The 11180-nt window shown below is 31.7% G+C and overlaps 1 protein-coding gene across 1 annotated transcript; it reads right to left on the bottom strand.

The window, feature by feature from the left end:
• On the bottom strand, positions 1–10878 carry LOC111035239. Its single transcript, XM_022316774.1, has 3 exons — positions 10504–10878; positions 9095–9362; positions 1–1097 (listed from the first exon to the last, which is right to left on the bottom strand). Exons 1-3 carry the CDS (start codon positions 10753–10755, stop codon positions 697–699), a joined length of 921 nt encoding a protein of 306 aa, XP_022172466.1. The 5' UTR covers positions 10756–10878; the 3' UTR covers positions 1–696.
• Positions 10879–11180: the final 302 nt, after the last annotated feature.

The following is an 11180-nucleotide window of genomic DNA, read 5'->3' as shown; positions in this document are numbered from 1 at the left end:
ATACTTATTAATATCGCGTAAAACGGCTTATTATTAAAAATGCTTGTGTGGCTTATAAATATTATTTCACGTATATAGGTAGGTAAGTAAATCATGCTACAGTAGTTTTATAATCTATACAGATACCTACATATTTTTTTTATTTCTGAAATACGGAAAAAAACAAACCCAATTTGAGTTAATTAGGTAGCGTAGGTACTTAGGAATTCATTACTTGGTTAAAACGTATGATAATAGTATAATATCCAAAGTAAGGTAGGTTAGGATGTAGGGATGTTTTGGAAATACCCATGTAGCTAAGGAGTGAGGTGTCAAATTTTTTGCTTCAAATAGTACTTTCAACTGTCAAGTAGTTTTCGGAAATAGATTGCCATCAGCTTAGCGAATCACTCGGAAGTTGTAAAAATATAATATATATTATAGAACCGCGTCTGGAGGAAACATAATGTTAGTTATCTTATCGGTACGCGTTTTGTAGGTAGCTACTTAACACGCACGTATGGGACGGTAGATACAGGTACTGTAACAGGGTAGGTACCCATAAAATAATGCAAATAATGAGTAGTTGGATGTTTGAAATGTACGAGGGTGGTGTGGGTCCGGGATGTAGTGTCTATATTATAAATCGTATAAAACGACAACAATAATTGCGATGCAACTACTTAAATACGAGTGTCGAGCTTTGCCGCCACTCCGTCAGTAAGTTGTCTTCATGGCGTCCATCAGGTTCTTCGAGTAGTCCTTGTAGGCGCCGTTCTGCTGGGACGCGGCGGCCGATTGTTGCACGTACGAGGAGTAGTCGCCCGACATGTCGGCGGTGAGGGGCGCGAATGCTGCCGCTTGGCCAACCGGCCCTACGGCGCCCGTGGCCACAAGGTTACCGGCACCAAACCCAAAGCCCCCGAAGTTGGGGTTCCGGCAGAACCGCAACATGGTCAACACGGTGGGCAGTGCCATGACTCCGAGCACCAGCATCTTCTTGATGATCATGACGGCCACCAATATGGGCACCAACAGCGTTTTGATCACCAGGAACTTGAACGTTGCCAGCAATGGGAACAGCAGCGCGTACTTCTTGTGTGGGTGCTTGGCTCGACCTGTAATTAGGTAAACCACTGTGAAAAATAAAAAACTAAACAATAGTCCTAAGTCACACCGCCATGGAAATCAATGTAATAGGTGCTCGAGCGTGGGTGCTGCTACTGCAGTTGTGTCTTCGGTTTTGTGGGTTTGCCGTGGCGGTGCCGGTGGGGAGGGGGGTGGAGATCGTGAGACAAATCGCACGTAATTGTACCTATTTATTCACCTATGATCTTGCACTTAGCTGTGTATAGGTATTAGGTACCTAGTTCATAGTTGCCAAGAGCATAGGATTGAATACAACGTATAAAATCTAGCCGATAGGTAGAATATGCCAATATACCTACTTATTTTATGTAGGTGTACATTTTTGTCTTGAAATATTGTTTGGTAGGCATTGTTGGTTATAACTTATAACTTTATAATAAACGAATTATTGGTCATTGAAAACTAATGTAAAATTGTAAAGACCCTTGCATTTCGTAATTCGTTATAACTAAAATCTACTGCATAGTACCATTATAGTAGGTAGGTATATCGTATATATATTATTATACGTATAATGTGTCGGTGGTGTAATTCTATAGGATGATAATTTACTGATGAGGTATGTCATTATCTGAGAAAATTAAGTACACAATGATGAATTAGTCAATAATTATGAAAACATTCGAGGATGAAGGATCACATTGCATTATACCCGGAAACAGGTTAGGTTAGGTGCAGTGTACCAGTGTAAATAGTAGGATGGCCAGTAAAAAGTTAAAGTTGGCTAGACAATATTTACTTCTCGAATTGACCATTGATGTTATTAGTGGTTGACGGCAAGGAAACTTACCTATACGCGTCCAATTAAATATGTTGTATTATCTGATTATTTTAATCAGGTAAGCATATAATTATAAGGTATTAATCGTATTATACTAAATACCTAATATTGAACAACACAGCAGTTACCTACCTACTTAAATTTTCACTGGATCTGGTTCCAGTATAGTGGAAATATAAGTACGACTGAAGTTGAAATGGCTTCCGACTACATATAACGGCAACAATTAGCGCTGTACCTAAGTTTTGATTTTTTTATTATTCGTTTGCTGCGAACACACGTTTTAGCGGTAGTGGAAATAATCAAAAAGTTTCTTGTGTTATGTACAATATACACGGGGTTCTCAATCTCAAACTTTTTTTGTTGCGTTTACACACATCAGTTCCGTATAAGTGGTAACACACCAGTGGTGTAGGTACGTACCTATACCGCAGTCTGAGAATTTTCATTATTTATCTACGATCTACCCATTTGATTATACTACACCCGTGAACTGGTAAGTGGTAGTGACTGAATTACGATATTTTATGGTGGTTATTACACTTCAAACTTCAAAGTTGCAATTATTTTTACTTGGGTATTGTTTTTCAAAACAAATATTGGAAAACGAAAGTACGTAACGTACTGTACGAAAAGTATGTAACGGAGAAAACAAATTTTTGTTCATTCTTTAGCGTTCACTTGAAATTCCTAGTAATTGAGAACATTTTGATAGATACCTATGTGAATATGTACGATTTGTAATTTTTTTGTAACACCGTAACGGATTGTTTCAAGTGGATCTCGATGTTAAGTCATCTCGAACATTTGCTCAAAATTCAACTGCCAATTTAATTAAAAGTCATTCTAAAGACAGTTTAGGTTAATGTAACACCTCATACTCAGTGGAATATTGTTCACGAACACAACTCTAAAAATTGTACCTATAAATGATATTACAATATTTTTTTGTTTTAAAACACGCACTGCATATATAGGATCACAGTTTCCTTTAGGGCCCGTATAGTTTACGGGTATTGTGCCAGCATTATAGATTACCAGACTAGAACCAGTAGTCAGTATATTTACCTACTAATTTTTAGCACCGGTGCAGACAGTGCAGTAGGTATTGACTAGCATTTTAGATAGTACCTACCTACTACCTACGCTCGTGTGGGTCAGTCAACTGTTGGTTAGTACTATACGCGTCTACACCTGTTGCGAATATTAGAATAAGTAAAAAATATCCAATTGGGGAATCCATCTATGGTACCTTTGAAACTTCGCCATGGAATATGCCCAACAGTTTATTTCAATAATCAACCGCTCCCTCCTGCCAAGTGTATACGATATCTCGGCATCCTTATTGACCGTCGTCTCACCTGAAAACCTCACATAATTAGCAAAACCCTTTCACTTAATGACCGCTTCCGACTCCTTCGACCACTTCTAACATCTATGCACATGGAGCTCTCCAATAAGGTCCTACTCTATAAACTTCTTCTCAGGCCCATTTGGACTTATGAGATCCAGCTATGGTGAAAACTTTCAACACTAACTGCATTCAAAGATTCCAACCTAAAACCTTACGTATAATTCTAAAAGCGACATTCTATGTCTCTAACCACTCTCTCCTCTCTGATTTCAAAATATCATTTGTCTCCGAACTAGCAAAAACCTGTTACAAACTTTTCCATAGTCGTCTAATAGCACCTCATAAGAATCTCCTAATCTATGATCCATCATCTTCTTCCATTCCAGGCAACCCGATTAAAAGACTCAAAAGACAGCGGTGTCGTGAGTCGTGACCTGCTAGCCTAACAAAATTCTTTACTATGTCGTAGTATCTTCGCTGGGAGGCTTTTGCATTCTGTCTAATCTGCCTTTTTATTTTTATTTATTTTAGGTTATATTAACCATCACTTGTTCTCATCGTCCTTTTTTTTTTGTAACTGATCGAATAAAAAAACTTATGAACCAAAAAAATTGGGGAGTCGGCTTACTGTACCTACTACCCAATATATTACATTTGGAGTTAAAAATATATTAATATATTTAATACATATAATATTATATATCTAATAATGTCCTAATCCTAATGATTGGTTTAAATTGAATAATATATATAACACGATGACGCTCTGCAGTAGTTCTGCCTAAAATAGGACTTTCGCACGTACGAAACATGTCTGCTTTTTTGTTGTTCAATTACTATCGTGAGTCCCGGATGTTATTATTATGTGTTTTTTTTATTTTTTTTTGTTCACCGTTTTCAATTCAATCGCAATATTTTATGGCACACCGCATCGTTATTTCTGTCGTCTCCATAGTCTGTACTTATCCAATATATTGTATTTGCAAATGGCACCAACCATATGACTTCCATAATCTACGCCGTAGTCACAGTGATTTTTTTTTTAACGTAGATAAATTATCATGAAATATCAATAATATAGGTAATATTATAGGTAGGTACCTTGTACCCATATAATTTATGGACAGTACTTATATTCAGTTTTCGGAAAGTGCTTTAAAAATTGTGTCATTACGACTCACATGGCCGCATGGGATTATATTTGTCATTTGGAGATTAAAATATTTTATACTACAATAGTTGTGGGTAGGTTTACCTTGTTTACAACTTCAAATGTATCCATTATATATTTATATAGTTTATTTTTGTAAGGAATCAAAGGAGAAAAATCTTTGATTTGAATAATTAATGATCAGTTTTGAAAGTCTAGGTAGAAAATTGTTTTGAATGATAATCTCTGTTACCTATTAGATGTTCATTTTTACCTTAGACATTTTTTTGCAACTAAAATATATTTCAATTTAAAACGGTTAAATTACGTTAGGTATTCAGTAAAATATATAAATTGTAGGTACCTATTGTTCTTTTTTTTTTAGTTATAATAATGTCATTTAACGCTCAAACATTTTGATTGATTTAGATGGAATGGAACAATTATCAATTGTGTTTTATTTAATCTGACAAGTGACAATGAAGAAATAATAATTAACTAACCGATATAATAAATAATCAGCATTCATATTTTTTTATGTGATTTGTTAGCATAAATACTCAATACTTATAAGTTATAGCATTATAGTTCATATTCAAATAACCAATAATTCAATAGTCGAACGTAGTTTACCACAAAACATGGTACTTATCTAGATTTTGTACACTCACCACAATGGCGTTCCCATCTGTCAGTAGTAGGTATACTATTGTCTATTACTATAATCGTAATTTTGTGGTTAATCAATGTGCATCCATTGTATGTGTACTTATTATGTCTATATAATGATTAAAGTTTTTAGAGCGTTAACTTCACTGATAAAATAAGTAAGTAGGTACCTCATATAATAAAGTATATTTCTTATAGTGTTAACGTTCATTTTACATTTTTACCACTTACATTCACATTTTATAACACTAAAACGAATGCTTTCGAATCTGACGCCTAGACCCCCTCAGAGACTAGAGAGAACAATTCAATTATTTGAGCTATTTAATATTTATCATAATATTAACAAAAATATGACAGGTACAACTTTTTTCAAAAATATTATAATTTATAATATATTATGATTTAACACAATCATCAATCGGTTCATAATTCATATTAACGAAATCTCGTGGACAATTAAAACGTTTATGCATACTATTCTCCTAACTGTTTTCACTGTATAAATATTATGTACAAAATATTAATCAGTATCGTTATTTTAGAATTCTTTGATTTTATCATATTATGAAGCATTGCATGAAACATTTTGCTCGGGCTGAAATAGCATTAATACTGCGTAAAGAGGAAAAAACATTCATGCAAAGTATACAATGAATATCTATTCATGATCAGTAAAATAAAATAAATTCTCACAGTGCACACAATGTTACAATGTGAATATATTTTTTTTTGCAACAACGGAGAAAATGTACTATATCGCCTCCTATACGTTTTAATAGAGTATATTTGTGTGTACCATATTATTGTCCATATATATGTATGTCAGCGTGTGTAACGTATATATTGTATAAATTACATGCGATTAAATTAAAACGTTATTTTTTTGTCGCACACGCTGTGTGCTTACTCCTATTGTATTTTATAATTATTTTTTGTTTTAAAAAAAATGTATAGTACTTTTCATGCGCTAATGTGATTTTTTATTTTTACATATAAATATGGGCTGAAGTGTGAAATACGCAAAGTATATAATATGGATACTGATCGTTTTGTGAAATTGTAATAATTTGACAGGAGGCGAGATAAAATGACGGACAAATGACTTATCGGTGTTTCCCTATAGCGAACGCCACAATCGTTGTTCTATACCTATGCGAAATGCTAATCAATTAGGTACCTAGTATTTTTAACCTTTTAAAATGTCAAAGTGTTTCAGATTTCGAACACCCGGGTACTTTCAGATTTATAGAAGGTCATTATTCTTTAGGTTTAAACTTACCGAGTCACAAAAACTGTCAAAATAGGTATCAATATTTGATGTATATGCAGTGGGAAGTTGTCTTGTAATTTGCATTATAAATACTTGAAAGACAAAATAAAATATTTCATAACGCAATACATATTTTGTTATTATAGCGGAGGTGGGTAGATATATAGTGCTACGTTGTAATATTGTGCGTATAAAAAGTTTTGTATAACAAAAGGTAAAAGTGATGAAAATATTCCAATTTGTTAAATGTGTCTTATTATTGTTAGGTTTTTACCTACGACATGATATTATATGAACAATATTTCATTTTCACGATATATAACTGACAATGTAATATATATTTATTTGATACTCAGTGTATTTGATAGGAACCTACATATCTAGTAATAGTTTTTAATAGGTATATTATAAAAAAAAGCAATTTAACTTAAGTGGAACCTCAATAACCAGAATCAGTCGGGAATAGAAAATCATATATTTGTTATAATTGTGAGCCGACCACAACTGAGTGCTTGCATGCACATTATATTTATTGTAATAGCTCAACCAAAGCTAAAACCGATGTATGGACATTTTAAACAATCAGGAAAATGTAAATAAAATAGGTAAGTGTAGTTTTTTTTAATCACAAAACAACAATTAATTGTTGGTCTTAATTAATTTCCTATAATAAGTAATACCAGTGAAGTAGTCATTAAAAAATCAAAATAATAAAATAACAGAAATAATTGATATTTTTTTCACGAAAAAACTGTTTCTAGATTCGAATTGATTGTTTAAAATTATAGCTTACTCTTCACAATAAATTTACCAAATAAATATAATATCTAGGTTTTTATACATTCAATACTTTGAGTGACTAATGCGAGTATATAGTTTTGAAGTTATGAGTCAACTATTACCATTATCTTACCTACTTAGGGCGAAGATCTCTTCTCAAAACTTTTGTGGTTATAATAGTTCTCTCTGAAAACACCCTTAGCGGGACTTGTGACTCTCTATTTCCTCCTAATATTCACCTATTGCTATGTACTACAGGTAAATTATCTATTTTGCTGCTTTTTAGTTTTATATTTTACTATATACTTATATATATATATATACTTATATGTACTTATATACTTATAGTTGCATACAAATTCAAAAATATTATATTACTAATAGTAAATAATATCATATCATTTATTATATAAAATATACTAATTATACCTATTACGTTGGAAATTAAGTTATAAATGTTTTTCAAATAAGGGCTGAACAAATAGGGTTCAGAACTTCAGCAGTTAGAATTCTTCAAAATTATAATTTTATTAGATAATTAAGAATTCTATAAAACAATTATGAATAATTACATTTTATAATACAATATTATTCATTCCAATCGTACTATTTCGGTCTATTTCGTTTATAAAACTTTTTTATCGTGACTTTATGTTGAGTTAGATTTTATGCGGTTACACTTCAAAATAAATGATTTATTTTTCAATAGAATTGTTTGATTTGACACTGGTTCAAATACATAGATAGTCGATAGGTAGTTCAAATAATAAACCTATATAAAAAAGTACATTACCCCGTTCCGTCATTTCAAATCGTCGTTGTTTTGTAAACAATACCTATCTATTAGCTTATTACAAATTGTTTCAATTTTATATTTGCAACTAAAAAATCTTACTTTTAACTTAGAAATCGAAACGTGAAAATATATTTCAATTGTAGGAGAGCATATTAATATTTTAATTTATAATAACTCACTGTGGGTACGTTGGGAAACATATATTATCATTTATCGTTAAGTCCAGGTAAACGAATCTGATATTCATTGTTTATTAATATAATATGTAATGTATTAATATTTTAGTTATATTTCTCTATGTATGATATAATATACAAGTAGGTTTAATTTTAATATGCTATTGGTTTGTTCTGAAAATTATATTGTTTTAACTTCAATGTAATAAGGTTTATTGTAGGTACCTAGGTATTTAATATTTGTTAGTGTCTTTCTAAAACTTTAAGAGTCCTGGGCCAACTAACTAATATTTTGCCCCTAGAAATTTAATTACATTTGATATTTCAAACCAAATATTGACTTAACGTTGGAATAATAGCCATAACTATAACCTTTAACTAGGTATCCGAGCTATCTCAAAACGTTTGATAAAATAAATCGTACCTCTATTGTTCCGCATATAAGGACTATGTCCATTGTACTGAAATTATCTATATTATTTTAATACATTTGTAACTATAATATGATTGTTTTATCCATATTTTAGTAAAACAGTAAAACTTATTACACATTTGGTTAAGCAATTGGGTAAGAAATTACATGCTTGGCCATGCGTATAAATCATTGAAGGAAATACAATTTGAATATATATATACCTAGCTACTACTGGTTTTCAAATGGCAATAATATATTAGTACAATAGTGGGTAAGTACTACATAGTTACTTCAAATGAATGGGTACTATAAAATATTAAAAACAGAACAATTCTAGTATAGGTGAAATTTGATTTTTGTAATATTACGAATTACGACGAAGTCATGAAAGTATTATTTTTCATTAAATACCTACATCCGACGTCTGATTTTTGATAAGACTTCAACGGATATTCAAAGGTTAGGTTTCTCGATGTTTATAAAGATTCAATATTACGTTATAATAATCTTAATGTTCGTTTTTAAATATTGTTATAATTTGCCTGTAAATTGTATAAAATATTTATACTCACTTTCGTTGACCACTTGGAAAACATCGTTCTCGTCAACGACTGTGACAGGTGGAAATTTTTTTGACCATTGCGGGAGGGACAATAGAATTCCGTGGTCGGTGCTGTAATTGGTCAGTTTTTTGAATGCGTAAACCAATTGATCCCAAAAATTTCCCGCGGTCCACGATCTACTCTCGTCGATTTCGTAGCGTTGATCGATGTTCATTGTATCGTTATCGAATTTCAGTTTGATAAATCTCATCATCGTTCCACTGTCGTTATTTAATTGCTATAGAAAACAATATTGTACGAACATTCATTACTGCTTTCTTTTGTTTGTTTTAAAATAATTTATCCAAAAATATGTAAAAACACAGATTTAGTTATCAGACGATGCCGCGTGGGTAGGTTCATACATATTTAAATAAAAATTAATCAAACGCCATAATTCTTCGTTAAAAAATAATTATAATACATAAAACTCGATATCTCGGTTAATTGTTGTGTTTTAAAAAAACATTTTACCAGCAATTTTAAGTGCATAATAGACAATAGTAAGTAAATACATAAGACAGACAGTACATTCCATATCGTATCACATTAAGCTTTTATTCTTAAGCTGCTTTTTTAAACATAAGGTTATCCATTGCTAATGATAAATTATGTCCCAATAGTTGATGGTTTTAATTTTAGTTCCAATGAAGCGTTCAATATTTATAATGATGAAAGTGGATGTGTAGTAAAGTATAGGTTATAGCCGTTATAGGTACTAAATGTTCTTTATTTTAAAATCATATTTCTACATGTATGCGCACTTAAAAATGTCTTGTATAACTGGGTGTTAACTCGTAAATAAACAAATAAAGGTAACAATTTAAAAAAAAACCTATTTATTTTTCAAAAAGTTTTCTTTTAGTTTATAAAATGAAAACCCATATTTTTAAAATTTATTATTCTGAAGTAGAATGTATGTATGAACATTTCCATTATTAAACTAGAGTTGTATAGGTATGTAGGTATCTCAATTTTGCAAGGTTTTCTAGCTACTTTATTCCCCCTTTTATAACTCAAAAGTTAAAACGCTTATAAATGAACAGTTATTTATAAATGGAAGTTTCCGACGTTTCCGTTAAGATGTTCAGCTGAAGAACACAAAATTAAATATATCGGATGCCGTAAACATGAATAAAACACTATAAGTGAAAAAGAAAGAATTTGGTTTTTAATAATAAATTGCGATAAGAAGATAAAGATCAACCTAATTCAAGGCTTGTATAATGATTTATTTTATATTATAATAATTATATATTAATAAATTTTTTGTCATTTAAAAAACGTACAATTAAAGGCATTAAAGAGATGTATTCATTGCATAAAGCCCTCCTGTATTTATTGAAAGTGCCTACAATATTTACAGGTAATATACTCACGTTTGATCCAAAGAAATTCTCAGGGTCTTCGGTGACTTTGGCCAGAGTCTCCAATATAAATTTGCCCACGCATTCTTGGGTAAGGTTTGTGTGACGAGGACCACACTGGTCGAACATGGACGATTGTGAAGTCTTACAGATGACCAACGCCACCGTCAATAACGCCAAGAACATTTTGAGCTGCAACACGTTATTATATAAACACGATGACCGACCGCGGATCGCATCTGCCGAGCAACTAATGACCGTCATTAGAAGAGAATCCGACGTTTAGCTAATAACGATATCGATTGATTAATTTCTCGTTGGATTGCACCTGTCTCCGCGGGGAAGCGTCATGCGGAAATTCGGGCCGTCTCAAGTAGTTCACGAGAGCAGGTGGAAAATCTTGCACTCAAAAGTAGTTTGTTTATTTATTATGCACAAGAAAATATGTCACACGCAATTAAATGTAATTTTTAATGTTTATTATATTATAACCACCAAACGTTTTCTAACGAATTATAACTGTCATTACCCGGTATACATAAAATAGGCCAAGGGTATTGTATATATTTTGCATTAAGCATAGTTAAAAGATACGTACTGTATTAATTTCCAATAGAATGTGCGTTTTGTGTAAGAAACTACGAGGGTGGAGAGAATGGTTGAAGAATATAATACATATTTTTTCGTTG

The sequence above is a fragment of the Myzus persicae genome, unplaced genomic scaffold, assembly GCF_001856785.1.
Source record: "Myzus persicae strain clone G006 unplaced genomic scaffold, MPER_G0061.0, whole genome shotgun sequence".
Classification (NCBI taxonomy): Eukaryota; Metazoa; Arthropoda; class Insecta; order Hemiptera; family Aphididae; genus Myzus; species Myzus persicae.
The sequence above is the reverse complement of the archived record's forward strand: the minus strand, read 5'-3'. Positions and strand labels throughout refer to the sequence as shown.

Bases quoted from the DNA above. Each gene is read 5' to 3' on its own strand.
- LOC111035239 (XM_022316774.1), bottom strand. From the start codon at position 10,755: ATGACGGTCATTAGTTGCTCGGCAGATGCGATCCGCGGTCGGTCATCG. The intron at 9,363-10,503 runs GTGAGTATATTA...TGTTTTCTATAG, and splicing joins AGAATTTCTTTGGATCAAAC to CAATTAAATAACGACAGTGG. The intron at 1,098-9,094 runs GTGAGTATAAAT...ACCTAATTACAG, and splicing joins TTTCCAAGTGGTCAACGAAA to GTCGAGCCAAGCACCCACAC.